The 15,757-nt window shown below is 36.3% G+C and overlaps 1 protein-coding gene across 1 annotated transcript; it reads right to left on the bottom strand.

The window, feature by feature from the left end:
• Nucleotides 1–11,528: 11,528 nt before the first annotated feature.
• LOC142176813 (uncharacterized) lies at nt 11,529–14,323 on the bottom strand. The gene is made up of 2 exons (XM_075245180.1): nt 13,580–14,323; nt 11,529–11,940 (listed from the first exon to the last, which is right to left on the bottom strand). Exons 1-2 carry the CDS (start codon nt 14,115–14,117, stop codon nt 11,927–11,929), a joined length of 552 nt encoding a protein of 183 aa, XP_075101281.1. The 5' UTR covers nt 14,118–14,323; the 3' UTR covers nt 11,529–11,926.
• Between the last annotated feature and the right edge of the window lie 1,434 nt (nt 14,324–15,757).

Genomic DNA, 15,757 nt, shown 5'->3' with positions numbered 1-15,757 from the left:
TAATTCTTCAAAATATCACAAAATATCACAAAATTGCACACCAAAGAAAAATCATTTTATTTTTGAATTTTTTGGGAGTAATTCTCATATAGGGCAAAAATCACGTGCTTACAGCTGCCCCTCTTTGCCCGAAGACACGAAGGGTTTTCGTGCAAAGATAAAGCGAGCGATTTTTGCCCATTCGAGTACTCCGTTGAAGCATTTTTTGAAAAAGATTTGACCGAACCTTTGCTTCAAAGGTTTCCTACATATCCTGGGCTAAATAGGAATCAGGTCAATGTAGTTCGGAAAACTTTGGTAGCTGGGACTACCGTTGGACTGCACTGTTACTGTTGTTGCATGCTATTACTACTGCTTACCGATCTCCTTGTTACAACGTGCTTAAAAGAAAACAAGAAGCTAGGCTAGAGTACAATTTGTTTTTGTTGCCTTGCTTCCTTGTCTGCTTGCATTTCTTCCGGTACTTTTCTTCTTTTGACACATGCACTTGAGTTTGTGCTGTGACCTCTTGTTGCAACCTTCTGCTTCCCGGTGCCGGGGAATTTTATTGTTTCCTGCTGGGGATTCCTATTGTAACCCTCTGTTTTATTGTTCTCTGACTTGATCTTGAAATGTATGCCTCTGTTATCTGGGCGGGCTCCCAACTTCAATACTTGAAAATTAAAGACTTGAAATGTATGCCTCTGTTATCTGGGCGGGCTCCCAAGTTCAATGCTTGAAAATTAAAGACTGAAATGTATGCCTCTGTTCTATGGGCGGGCTCCCAACTTAAACAACAAAAATGAATGTCATTCCTCTCTTCAGGCGGGCGCCTGACTTCAACAACAACTTTGAAAATAATTCGCCATTCCTCTCTTCAGGCGGGCTCCTGACTTCAAATCACACATCGCCATTCCTTTCTTTAGGTTGGCAAGATTTCAACAACTCTTTTTTTTTTAAAAAAACTGCCTTTCCTCTCTTCAGGCGAGCTCCTGACTTCAACAACTTTTAAAAATAAAATCCTATTCGAGGGCGGATGAACCCGAAATATCCTATTCGAGGGCGGATGAACCCGAAATATCCTATTCGAGGGCGGATGAACCCAAATATCCTATTCGAGGGCGGATGAACCCAAAATATCCTATTCGAGGGCGGATGAACCCAAAATATCCTATTCGAGGGCGGATGAACCCAAAATATCCTATTCGAGGGCGGATGAACCCAAAATATCCTATTCGAGGGCGGATGAACCCAAATATCCTATTCGAGGGCGGATGAACCCAAAATATCCTATTCGAGGGCGGATGAACCCAACAATATCCTATTCGAGGGCGGATGAACCCAAAATATCCTATTCGAGGGCGGATGAACCCAAAATATCCTATTCGAGGGCGGATGAACCCATAATATCCTATTCGAGGGCGGATGAACCCAAAATATCCTATTCGAGGGCGGATGAACCCAAAATATCCTATTCGAGGGCGGATGAACCCAAAATATCCTATTCGAGGGCGGATGAACCCAAAATATCCTATTCGAGGGAGGATGAACCCAAAATATCCTATTCGAGGGCGGATGAACCCAAAATATCCTATTCGAGGGCGGATGAACCCAAAATATCCTATTCGAGGGCGGATGAACCCAAAATATCCTATTCGAGGGCGGATGAACCCAAAATATCCTATTCGAGGGCGGATGAACCCAAAATATCCTATTCGAGGGCGGATGAACCCAAAATATCCTATTCGAGGGCGGATGAACCCAAAAATATCCTATTCGAGGGCGGATGAACCCAAAATATCCTATTCGAGGGCGGATGAACCCAAAATATCCTATTCGAGGGCGGATGAACCCAAAATATCCTATTCGAGGGCGGATGAACCCAAAATATCCTATTCGAGGGCGGATGAACCCAAAATATCCTATTCGAGGGCGGATGATCCCATTTTCAAAATCTTGGAATTGTCTTACCTCCGACTGTTTTTCTTCGAATCGTGTTGTCTTGCTATCTCTTAAAACTTGAATTGATTTCCTCGTTCTTCCGAGAAAATTTTCGACAATGGCAGAAAATCTTCTGCCCTAGTTTTGGTGCTTTTCCTTGTTCTCCAGGTGGACGCCTGACTTCTGATATTTCAACTGTTCTTCCTTGTTCTCTAGGTGGATGCCTGATTGCTGATACTTCAACTGTTCTTCCTTGTTCTCCAGGTGGACGCCTGACTTCTTTTTCAATTTTTTCATTTTTTTTAATTATTATCCTAGGAGAATATTCATCAGACTAGGATTTGATATCTTATCTTAGGAGAAAGATTCATCTGACTAAGATTTTATCTTGGGAGAAAAATTTCATCAGACCAAGATTTTGACTCTAGGAGATAAATCGTCAGACTAGGTCCATTTGTTGTGATCTTAGGAGAAAGATTCATCCGACTAAGATTTTATCTTGGGAGAAAAATTTCATCAGACCAAGAATTTGACTCTAGGAGATAAATCGTCAGACTAGGTCCATTTTGTTGTGATCTTAGGAGAAAGATTCATCCGACTAAGATTTTATCTTGGGAGAAAAATTTCATCAGACCAAGATTTTGACTCTAGGAGATAAATCGTCAGACTAGGTCCATTTTGTTGTGATCTTAGGAGAAAGATTCATCCGACTAAGATTTTATCTTGGGAGAACAATTTCATCAGACCAAGATTTTGACTCTAGGAGATAAATCGTCAGACTAGGTCCATCTTGTTGTGATCTTAGGAGAAAGATTCATCCGACTAAGATTTTATCTTGGGAGAACAATTTCATCAGACCAAGATATTGACTCGGGAGGGAAATTCATCATACTAGGACTTTTTATCCTAGGAGAAAAATGTAAAGATCAATGATTTGAGAAACTTACCTTTGCAATCTCTTCTTTTCTTTTCTTTTTCCTTTGCGCTGCTTTGTTCTTGCTTGCTGGGGATAATACCACTGCGGGAGTCTTCTTTCTTCCCCTCCTTCAAATTCAATTTTTTTTATTTTTTTTTAACATTGTTGGGGATATAAGTGTTATCTTTTTGAGATGACGTTGTTGAGGATGACGCTGCTGGGGAATTTTATCCTTTCAAATCGATGCTTCATTCTTCTGGAAGCTGCTGAGGATGATAATGGTTTTTGCTTTTCTGAGCACCAATTTCATCTCTTTGGTTCTTTCTGCTGGGGATCAATTTCCTCCATTGGAAACTTATTATGTTGGGGGCAACCCTGGTTCAAAGACCACTTCTTTGGTGCTATCTTTATTCTTCCCCAAATGGGTACCTGATTTTCCAGAAAATTTTCTAACTGAAAAGAAAATTTTCTGCCCCAGTTTGACAATCTTTCTTGCGGCATGCATTTCCTGACATCAATGCCATTTCCTTTACCTGTTTCAAATCAAACAAAATTTGTTAGTTTAAAACATGGTGATTGGTTGTGATACCCTTACTGGGATGACTTTTCCCTTTCTCCTTCCTTGCTCTGCATTCCACAGCTTGTTGGGGATGATATTATATGCTGGGGATAATCCCTTCCTGCTGGGGATATCCGTCTTCTTTTGTGACATAGCTCGGAAGCTGGCATTTCCCCGACCTTTTAGTCCTAGTATGAATTTCCCAAATCATGCTCATTGCTCTCCTTGATTTGCCCACGGGCTTTGGCCTTGAGGTTTATAACTTTGGTTTTGGCAAGGATATCCCTTTTGACACTCGTCAATCCTTTTGTCAATTCCCTTTTGCTGGGGATATTTTCTTTACACCGGCCTCGCGCTTGTTCCTCGCTGACTACACCATTTGGATGCACTAGTCAGATCTCATTTTGTATAATTGGGAAGCTGATGACATATTTTGAAGTCATTTCATACTTGTTCTGACCGGACAGACTCTATTGGGGAAAATTTTTTATGAAAGGAGAAAGATAAAAGATACAAAACAAAAGACAAAGGAAACAATGACTCTTTTACAAAAGAAACTATAAATAAAAACCTATCAAACGCAGATACCGACTCTAATGGCCATGACATGCGTATGTGGCCTATCCTCTACCGTCAATCATCTTTCAAGATCTTCAATTGGCGATTCCCCATTGGATTCTTAATCTTATTCGACTTGTAGTGCCCGAAGGGTTTTCACTATCAAGTCTCTCTCATTTTTTGTTCTTCTCTCAGCTTTCATCGCCTTATGGTGCCTGTGAAGGTTTTCACCGATAAGACTCTCTCATTTGTATCACTTTCTAGCTGGGGATTTGGAGTGTTGCCGGTATGACTCTCTCTGCTGGAGATTAGAGTCCTTTCTGCTGTGGAACAGAATGTTATGTTCGCCGGTAAGACTCTCATTTGTCTGACTTGGCATCTTTTGAAGACTGGTCAGAAGGTCTTTCTTTGGACCGTAATGTGGGTTTTGGATAGGGCTAGAAAAAAAGGGTATTAAAGGCTCAAAAATGCATTAATTCTGGGTTATTAGTTACAACTTTCGGAACTAGATTTATTTACCACAAACGCAACTTTTGCCCCAGTTTCTTGCTTGGGGATATTTTACTTGATTGATTTATATTTTTTTCAAAACTATGACCGAGCCGTGAAGCGCCTACGTATCCTCTTTGAGGAATCAGGTCAAACGTAGTTCCCAATTCCTCTTTTTTCATTTGACTTTCTTTTGTTTTTTTTTTCTTCATGTTTTCATGCCATGCTCGTTTCTTTTTTTTTTTGATTTTTCTTTACCTTCCAGGCTCGTATTTCCTAGTCGTTGCTATTGATTCCGAACGAGGGGTATGAAAGAAAATAAATAAGGCTCAAAAGGGGTAACGAAGGATAAAGTGTTTAGGTAGCAGAATAAAATGCCTTCGTCATTCCAGTCTTCAAAACATGCCAAGTACAAACAACACAATTGAACAATAGATTTATAGTCACTTCCGATGGTGCTGGACTTGACAATTATATTCAACATCTGTTTGTTCATTTGTCACTTCTAAAGCACCGTTGGGCGATACTCTCATTCTCATTATTATGAACGACCCTCATGCCAATTTAGGCTAATCTTTCTTTAACGGTTTTCTTTGTGTTTAACTTGCCCCAGTTCCACATGACTCGGGCTCCAAATAATCTCAAACCGTTCTTATTTCCTTTAAATGCTTTGATCATCTTCCCAAGGTTTTATGATTAACTTTTAAGACTAGGCCCAAACTGTGTGCGCATGTCATGTCACTGGAATCGGCGCTGAACAAAATGATAAAAGGACTAAACAAAAGATGACTGGAAACAATAAAAGACCGGCTTTTGTATTAGACTACCGGTGAAATGGTTTGAATAATAAAACAAACAAAACAACCAGAATAAAATCTTAACACAACCTTGACAAAACTTAAACAAATTGATATGACAAACTGGAAAGATAAGAAGGTTTGACACAAGACAATATTCGGATTACAATCCTAATAATCCGAACAACAGAAATGACAACAAAATAAGACACCACCCGCTTCTCTTTTGCTAACCACGGAACGGAGCGTCCTCCCACTTTATCAAAATTGGCATCTTTAGCCACTGAGCTTTGCATCAGTATTGTCTAGACCATTTCCAACTTCGATATCGTCAACCTTAGTCAACAAGTCCCAATAGGATTCGAGTGCTTCTGCTATCAGGCCTGATCCCCGCAAAGTGTGCTTCTGGGTCTTGTATTTCCGGCTTACCACAAACCAACCACCTTCTTTCTTTGCGATTCAAAACAGGTTAGAATGGACTCCGTCGGTCCCCATTATTAATAACATCTTTTTTTTTCATTTTCTTTCTTTCTTTTTTTTCGATTTTTTTTTTCATTTCATTTTTTCTTTTTTTTCGATTTTTTTTTTCATTTTTTCTTTTCTTTTCCTTTTTTTTTCATTTTTTTGTTGTGGTCGAATCTTATGGAGATTGCCTACGTATCATGACCCCGCATGAATCAGACCTTGCGTAGTTCGGACCAATAAAAGATAAGCAATACTAATCATTTTTTTTCAATTTTCATATTGGGTTTCAAAGGTTTAAAAATGACCTATAAACTTGAAAATCAAACGACCCACATATTATAATCAAAAGTTTTACAAACTCCAAAACAAACGGCCAGCTTCCTTTCTCCGTTTGACAAATGCAACCAAACGGTTATTTTTGCAAATGTGACCCCTTCCAAATTTTGAGGCCGGAGAGGATTATTTTATGACACTTTACACACTTGTCCGTTCTTTTACGAAAATAGCCTTTCGACAACTAAAAGATACTCTGAGGCTATTTCGGCAAGAACGGTTTAAGACGCGGCCGAAGCTGGCTCGGCTTATTATGACAAAATTCAAACGGTATTCACCTGACCGCCGACTATTTTTTTTTCAAATTACAATAAAAACCTGGTGTTGCAAACACGGCCCTTCAGCGCCTCGAGGACGAAGATTTTTTAAGGCTGTGTGGGTCAACTGGACCAAAATCCTAACCATGACCCAAAAGGTGGCTGTTTGTGCAAAGTCAGCCTTCCGGCGTCCCTTTCGGGAACATTCGGCTATGTCTTGATAAAAGAGCATCACCCGACTTCAAAATTAAAATTTGACATATTTTTTTTGTTGCTATTTTTTTTAGCAAAAAGTGGAGGCGGGACACTGCCCGACTTATTTACGACAAAATTAAAATTTTAAAATTTGAAGGAGGGGAAGAAAGAAGACTCCCGCAGTGGTATTATCCCCAGCAAGCAAGAACAAAGCAGCGCAAAGGAAAAAGAAAAGAAAAGAAGAAGAATACAGATAGAGAGAAAAAAAAACGGACAGAGAATAGAAGAGAAAAAAATTCCGAAAAAATATTTAAGCTTTCAAAATAAAAATAAAAGCTAAAAAATCTACTGCTTTCTTTCTTTGTTTGAAATTAGTATTAATGGTTGTAGTTTCATTTAAAGCTTAAAAGCTTTTGTTTTTGGGATTATTACTCCACCGGTCTGTTACTGGGTTGTTACTGTTGCTGGGCAGTTGTTGCTATTGTACTGTTATTATTGCTGCTGATTCTCATCATCATTTTCTTTTGCTTCCAATATCAGGTACATATCTGAAAATTCATGTCATGAAAATCTTCAACATGGCAAGTAAATGAAGTTTGATTATAAGGATGTTTTCTACTCATTTAAATTTTATTAGTTTATAAGTTTCAGTTTTGTTTTAGTTGGTTAATATAGTATTAAATCAATTGGTAGATTAGTTCTCTTTCTTAATAACAAATGGCTTAGTTATTTTAGGAACGCGATCAATTCATTTCTGTTAATATATGAAATAATGTCAATGATTTTTTACAAAATATAGAGTTAGTGTTTGCAAATATTCGCATAGGCAGAATATAAGAATTGGTTTATTTATCTCAAACTCAATCTTCGTAATAAAAAATCAACTAAATAATTATAACTTTGGACTAAAACAAATACATGAGAAGGACATGGGATTTATAAACAAATTGTGGCATCTTATGTAAAAGATATATAGAAGAAGAATTCGCCTTAAATGAAACAATGAAGATTTTGCGGAAACTATTAATTTGTTTATCATTTTAAGTTCTTTCCCAATTTTATACACCATTCGATTTATGGACATCCAAATGTTGTATCCACAAAAAATGTTAGTTTTAGATACATATTGTCTGTTTTCTTCTTCACGCCATTAATTCTTTAAAATTTGAGATATATGATTCATATGTGTAAAATAAGGCTTGCGGTCAACACGTAATAACAATTTTTATAGAACCTTATCAAGAATATTTTTGTGATTAGGGATGCGTTCGCGTAACCTGATTATATTTCTAAAAGCAATTCGGATTATGTGTTCGCGCAACTTCGAACGAACATTTAATAAAAAGGGGGCTCTTCGGAGAATATCAATATTAATTTCATATAACTCGAGATGTGCGGTTCAATATTTAATTATACAAGAGCGACGAACGTTCTTAATTTTATTTTCAGCACAATTTCGAACTTAAGTCTTTTTTTATATAATAAAAAATTTCGAAAAAAATAAATAATAATTATTATATTGTGTATACGTACGCGTGACACGATTTTCACGTTAAAAAATATTAATATATAAAACGAATACACGTACGCGTGATTCGATTCGAAGAAGGGTCTTTAATTATAAACAATTTAAATAGAAGCGGTAACAATAAAATCATGCAATAAAAATCTATTTAATAAATCAAAATAATCAAGCCAAATATAACAGTTGAGCGACCGTGCTAGAACCACGGAACTCGGGAATGCCTAACACCTTCTCCCGGGTTAACAGAATTCCTTATCCGGATTTCTGGTTCGCAGAATAATAAACAGAGTCATATTCTCCTCGATTCAGGGATTAAAATTGGTGACTTGGGACGCCTTAAAATTCCCAGGTGGCGACTCTGAAACAAACAAACAAATCCTGTTTCGACTGTCCTTTAATTGGAGAAAACTCCCTACGCACCCTCGCGGGGCGGTAAAAAGGAGGTGTGACAGCTCTGGCGACTCTGCTGGGGATTCCTATTGTAACCCTTTGTTTTATTGTTCTCTGACTTGATCTTGAAATGTATGCCTCTGTTATCTGGGCGGGCTCCCAACTTCAATACTTGAAAATTAAAGACTTGAAATGTATGCCTCTGTTATCTGGGCGGGCTCCCAAGTTCAATGCTTGAAAATTAAAGACTGAAATGTATGCCTCTATTCTATGGGCGGGCTCCCAACTTTAACAACAAAAATGAATGTCATTCCTCTCTTCAATCGGGCTCCTGACTTCAACAACAACTTTGAAAATAATTCGCCATTCCTCTCTTCAGGCGGGCTCCTGACTTCCACCAATACATCGCCATTCCTTTCTTTAGGTCGGCAAGATTTCAACAACTTTTTTTAAATGCCTTTCCTCACTTCAGGCGGGCTCCTGACAACAACTTTGAAAATAATCGCCATTCCTCTCTTCAGGCGGGCTCCTGACTTCAACCAATATATCGTCATTCTGTTCTTCAGGTGGGCTCCTGACTTCTTCTTAAATTCTTCATCCTCGTTCTCCAGGTGGACGCCTGACCTATTCTTAAATTCTTCATCCTCATTCTCCAGGTGGACGCCTGACTCCTTCTTTAATTCTTCATCCTCATTCTCCAGGTGGACGCCTGACTTCTTCTTCAATTTTTTTTTCATCCTCATTCTCCAGGTGGACGCCTGACTTCTTCTTCAATTTTTTCATCCTCGTTCTCCAGGTGGATGCCTGACTTCTTCTTAAATTCTTCATCCTCGTTCTCCAGGTGGACGCCTGATTTCTTCTTAAATTCTTCATCCTCATTCTCCAGGTGGACGCCTGACTTCTTCTTAAATTCTTCATCCTCATTATCCAGGTGGACGCCTGATTTCTTCTTCAATTTTTTCATCCTCATTCTCCAGGTGGACGCCTGACTTATTTTTCAATTTTTTCATTTTTTTTATTATTATTATCCTAGGAGAAAATTCATCAGACTAGGATTTGATATCTTATCTTAGGAGAAAGATTCATCTGACTAAGATTTTATCTTGGGAGAAAAATTTCATCAGACCAAGATTTTGACTCTAGGAGATAAATCGTCAGACTAGGTCCATTTGTTGTGATCTTAGGAGAAAGATTCATCCGACTAAGATTTTATCTTGGGAGAACAATTTCATCAGACCAAGATTTTGACTCTAGGAGATAAATCGTCAGACTAGGTCCATTTTGTTGTGATCTTAGGAGAAAGATTCATCCGACTAAGATTTTATCTTGGGAGAACAATTTCATCAGACCAAGATTTTGACTCTAGGAGATAAATCGTCAGACTAGGTCCATTTTGTTGTGATCTTAGGAGAAAGATTCATCCGACTAAGATTTTATCTTGGGAGAACAATTTCATCAGACCAAGATTTTGACTCTAGGAGATAAATCGTCAGACTAGGTCCATTTTGTTGTGATCTTAGGAGAAAGATTCATCCGACTAAGATTTGATATCTTATCTTGGGAGAAAAATTTCATCGGACCAAGATTGTATCGGGAGGTAAATTCATCATACTAGGACTTTTTATCCTAGGAGAAAAATGTAGTAAAGATCAATGATTTGAGAATTGGGACAACCATTAATACTAATTTCAAACAAAGAAAGAAAGCAGTAGATTTTTTAGCTTTTATTTTTATTTTGAAAGCTTAAATATTTTTCGGAATTTTTCTCTCTTCTATTCTCTGTCCGTTTTTTTCTCTATCTGTGTCGGTATTTTTTCTCGTATCTTTTCTGTTCTCTCTGTATTCTTGTTTTCCCCAATTAAAGGACAGTCGAAACAGGATTTATTTCTTTATTTCAGAGTCGCCACTTGGGAGATTTAGGGTGTCCCAAGTCACCTATTTTAATCCCGAATCGAGGAAAATAATGACTCTGTATTACAGTCTGCGCACCAGAAATCCGGATAAGGAATTCTGTTAACCCGGGAGAAGGTGTTAGGCATTCCCGAGTTCCGTGGTTCTAGCACGGTCGCTCAACTGTTATATTCGGCTTGATTATTTTGATTTGCTAAATACATTTTTTATTGCATGATTTTATTGTTACCGCTTCTATTTAGATTTAAAGTCCCTTCTTTGAATCGAATCACGCGTACGTATATTCGTGTTATAAATTATATTTTTTAAAACATGCGGAGTTGTGTCACGCGCACGTGTACACAATAATATAGATAATATTTTTATTAAAATAATTATTTTCGAAATTATGCTTTAAATAAAATCAAGAATATTCGCCCTTTTTGTATAATTAAGTAGTGAACCTCACATCTCGGGTTTTTATGAAATTAATAATGATATTCTCCGAGAAATCCCTTTTATTAAATATTCGATCGAAGTTGCGCGAACGCATAATCCGAATTGCCTTTAGAAATATAATTAGGTTACGCGAACGTATCCCTAATCACAAAAATATTCTTGATGGTAGTATAAATTTGTTTACAAATTGTTTATTATATCCACGTATTTTTATGTGAACATCATGAGAAATAAATATTCTATTAGTCTCTAAATTCCTTAAAAAGAATTTACAATTTATTGGACGTTGGTCGCAATTTATGTTTTTCGCGTATGAATTATATTCCTCAAACCATTCGAATTTGTGGAGTAAAAATAAATATGTGATTAATACTACCATTTAGTGAATACAATATTTGCCTACCCAAATAGACAACATGCAAATTATGTATAAAAATTGGGAAAGAATGGATGTAAGGAAGTGATATTTTTGAAGAATTTTCATTGTTCTATTTGAAGCGAATGCTAAAAAAAATGTTATAATCTATAAATTTAATCACCTTCTACATTAATTATTTTTTAATCCAAAATTATAATCGTTTGATTAATTTGTTTATGATGGTAGATAGACATCAAGTTGATAAGAAAGGGAATTATTATACAAATCGATTGAATAAAATTGCCTTACATGCAACACAATTGTCCGTCTTAAAACATTCATAACACTCTAACATCGTAACGAGCTATATCAAATCACCTTCCATATATGATTATATATATACTCATCATCATGCCATATATGAACATACAACTTATATCAATCTAAACCAAAAATCAGATTTTTTACAAGATATACTAATAATGTAATTTCTTGATACTTCCATTCTACTTTACATTTAGCTAACAATATTACGGGATGTAATTAATGACCCATTTTATGTCATGTTCCCTACCTTGATAATTCAATCATGACTTCACTTAATGAAAATTCCGAAATAGGTGATATTATTACAACACTTATACGAACTTTAAGAGGTAACAATTATCTTATATTCATCACGACAAACGTACTACTATATTAATCAACTGAAACAAAACCAAATTTTAAACTAATGAACTTGAACGAATGGAAAACAGAATTATAATTCCCGAACTTCATTAATATGTCATGTTGAAGCTTTTCATGACATGAATTTACAGATATGTACCTGATATTGGAAGCAAGAAAATGAAGATGAGAATCAGCGGCAGTAATAACAGTACAACATCAACAACTGCCCAGCAACAGTAACAACCCAGTACAAACCGGTGGAGTAGTAATCCCAAAAACAAAAGCTTTAAGCTTTAAATGAAACAACAACCATTAATACTAATTTCAAACAAAGAAAGAAAGCAGTAGATTTTTTAGCTTTTATTTTTATTTTGAAAGCTTAAATATTTTTCGGAATTTTTCTCTCTTCTATTCTCTGTCCGTTTTTTCTCTCTATCTGTGTGTGTATTTTTTCTCGTATCTTTTCTGTTCTCTCTGTATTTCTTGTTCTTTTCATTTGTCTTCAAGACTTCCCATATATATAATCACATCCCATAAATCTTTTAATCAATTAAATCAATACTTTTTCTCTACCCAACCCATTATCTTTCCACTCATCCCCATTACATTAAATAAACATATCACACCACCCCATTATATTTTGTCTCCCATGCTTTAATTAAAATAATGCAAGATTCCCCTTTAATTTAAATCTTGTCCCCCCTTTATATTAAATAATCATATCACAACCCACCCCATTTCATTTTGTCCCCCATGCTTCAAATAAACAATTTCAAAATGTACAATTCCTAAACTACCCCTTCCGACCTTACTGAAATTACCAAACTACCCCTGAACGTATTACAAATTTACCAAACTACCCATCAGCTATAACACATCAATTAATCAAACTTAACCAAAATATAGACAATATGATCAATTTCTAACAATGTTCAAACAACAATATGAACATGGATGACATCATAACAACAATATCACATGAACACGATTTTAACAATATTTCAACAACAAATCACATGAACACAAATTGAACAACAAAGAACAACTAAAATTTGATTGAACAATATTTTAGCAACAAACCTATTTTCGGATTTAAACAACAACAACAAACAAGTATATTTAGATTTCTAACTTCAATCATATTGAACTTAAAATCAACTACTAACAACATTACAACAAACAATTCTTATATTAAACTTTAAACAAGATTATGAGACCAATTCAAGAAATAATCATAAATGGTAAACAAGAAATCAAACTATACAAATTTCGGATTCAAGATCAACCAAACAAAGTATGAACATGAATGAAAATATACAATAATAATAACAAACAAACTTTGTTCAAACTTTGAATTAAACTTAAACAAAACAAATAAACATATTCAAATCACTAATCTTCAAATAATCAACTAATCTTTCTTAAATTAAATCCAACGAAACTTATAACAAAGATGCATGATCCAAAAATTAAAACCAAAACATAACTTCACATTAAATCACTAAATTAAAACCAACTTCAAAAAATGAATACGAATTAAATCTATATTAACAACAAACAACGAATTTAAACGATTTAAACTAACACCTTTCTACATTAAAACTAAATCCTCTTAAAATTAATAAAACAAACTGAAAATAATTAAATTAAATCTTCAACTTAAATCTAACAACAATATAACTAAACTAACAATTTTTATCTAAAACAAAATAAGAAAAATAAAGCAAACTTATGCTAATTCAAAATCTGAAAATATCAAACAAATTATGGACGTAATAGAACTTAGAATAACTAACCGTGAATGTCCAACGACGAACATCGAACGAACTCTAAACGAAACCAACGAACTTGGGCATAAACGGACTTGAAGACGACAAAGAAACAAGCATCATTTGAGGTGAAAGATGAAGAAAAACGCAGCAAGAAGCAGCTGGAACGGAGCAGCAGTAGCGCGATGGAGTTGGGCTTCGATGAAGAAGAAACAGCGGCGTCCATGGATGTCGAGCTCAAGCTTGAGCTCGACGAAGAGGACGAAGGCAGACCCGGCGAGAAGCAGCTGGAGCAGAAACGTGAGCAGCAGCAGCAATGGTGAAGCTGAAGACGCAGCGACGCAGCAACACGACGGAGCGACAATGGAGCTCGTTTTTGGGTTGGTTTCGAGTAGCTCTCATTGTTGTGTTTTGGAGAACGGAGCAGCATGGTCGCTTGGACTTGAAGTTGAGAAGATGGAAGTAGAAGGCCCTCCATGGATGACGAAGGAACAGCAGTAGCAGCTGCAACGACTGGAAGAAAACGCAGCAACAATGGCGGACGTGAAGCTACTCCAATGGTCATTTGGTTTCGACAACGGGAAATGGGGGGAGAAAGCAGCCATGGCTGCTCGTGTTGGGGTAGATGGGACGATGGAGAATGTCGTGTGTGTGTGTGTGTGTGTTGAGGTGGTGGAGGCGTGAGGAAGGGCAGCCATGGGAGGTGGAGAAGCTTGAGGAAGAAGAAGAAGATAGGAGGGGTGGGGGCGGATGACTTCTTAGTTTTTTAGGGTTTTTTCTTCTTTCTTTCTTTTGTTTTGTGTTGTTTGTAAGATAATAGGGGTGTTGGGTTATGGACTGGGTCGACCCAGTTCAAAATGGACTGGGTCGTAGGGAAGATTGGGCCATTTTTTGGGCCTATAGCTTGAAATTGAAGAAGAGGTCCAATTCCGACTTTCTTTATATTTTCGCTCTCTTTTCTTCTTTTGTTTTTCTAAAACTAAATTATAAAAATACTTAAACTATTATTAAGAACTAAATTAAGTTATAAAGGCGCAAATTAACTCCCAATAACAATTAACGCACAATTAAGTATTAATTAAGCATAAAATTGTATATTTGGACATTAAATGCTAAAAATGCAAACGATGCCTATTTTTGTAATTTTTAATTTTTGTAAAACAATTTTAATTACTAACAATTGTAGAATTAAATCATACATGCAAAATGCGACATATTTTTTGTATTTTTTATTAATTTAGCGAATAAACACGCACAGACAAATACAAATAATTCTTCAAAATATCACAAAATATCACAAAATTGCACACCAAAGAAAAATCATTTTATTTTTGAATTTTTTGGGAGTAATTCTCATATTGGGAAAAAATCACGTGCTTACAGCTGCCCCTCTTTGCCCGAAGACACGAAGGGTTTTCGTGCAAAGATAAAGCGAGCGATTTTTGCCCATCCGAGTACTCCGTTGAAGCATTTTTTTTTTTTGAAAAAGATTTGACCGAACCTTTGCTTCAAAGGTTTGATTAGTGATGAAGCAACGCATTTCTGCAATCGATTGTTGAATAACCTTCTAGACAAATATGGGGTCCGCCACAGAGTTGCCACGGCATATCATAGGCAAACAAGTGGACAAGTTAAAGTGTCGAATAGAGAAATAAAAATGATATTAGAGAAGACAGTGAGTGTTAACATGAAATCTTGGGCTGCAAAGTTAGATGATGTCTTGTGGGCATATAGAACTGCATACAAAATATCAAGTAGGGCATCCCCGTATAAGCTTATTTATGGGAAGGCATGTCACTTGCTGGTTGAGCTTGAACATAAGGCATAGATTAAAAAGTTGAATATAGACTTTGAAGCCACATGCGAGAAGAGACTCTTGCAATTGAATGAGTTATCTGAGTTCAGTCTACACTCCTATGAAAATGCTAAGATTTACAAGGAGAAAAAAAAACTGGCATGACAAGCGTATCAAGCTGCATCACTTTGGACTAAGCCAAAAGGTACAATTGTTCAATTCTAGGCTTAAGATATTTACTAGGAAATTAAAATCGAGGTGGTCAGGCCCATTTGAGGTAGTGAGAGTTACACCTTATGGTGCAATTAAGTTGCGCGCTTTAAATGGTGAAAGACATTTTTTAGTGAATGGGCAAAGGGTCAAGCACTATAGGGGAGGTGTCATTGATCGTCAGAAGTCCAAAGTAATAC

The sequence above is a fragment of the Nicotiana tabacum genome, chromosome 22 (genome assembly GCF_000715075.1).
Source record: "Nicotiana tabacum cultivar K326 chromosome 22, ASM71507v2, whole genome shotgun sequence".
In the NCBI taxonomy this organism is placed as follows: domain Eukaryota; kingdom Viridiplantae; phylum Streptophyta; class Magnoliopsida; order Solanales; family Solanaceae; genus Nicotiana; species Nicotiana tabacum.
This window is presented reverse-complemented; position numbering and strand designations above follow the sequence as displayed.

Excerpts from the sequence above, each read along its gene's own strand:
- LOC142176813 (XM_075245180.1), bottom strand. The coding sequence starts at position 14,117 with ATGACCATTGGAGTAGCTTCACGTCCGCCATTGTTGCTGCGTTTTCTT.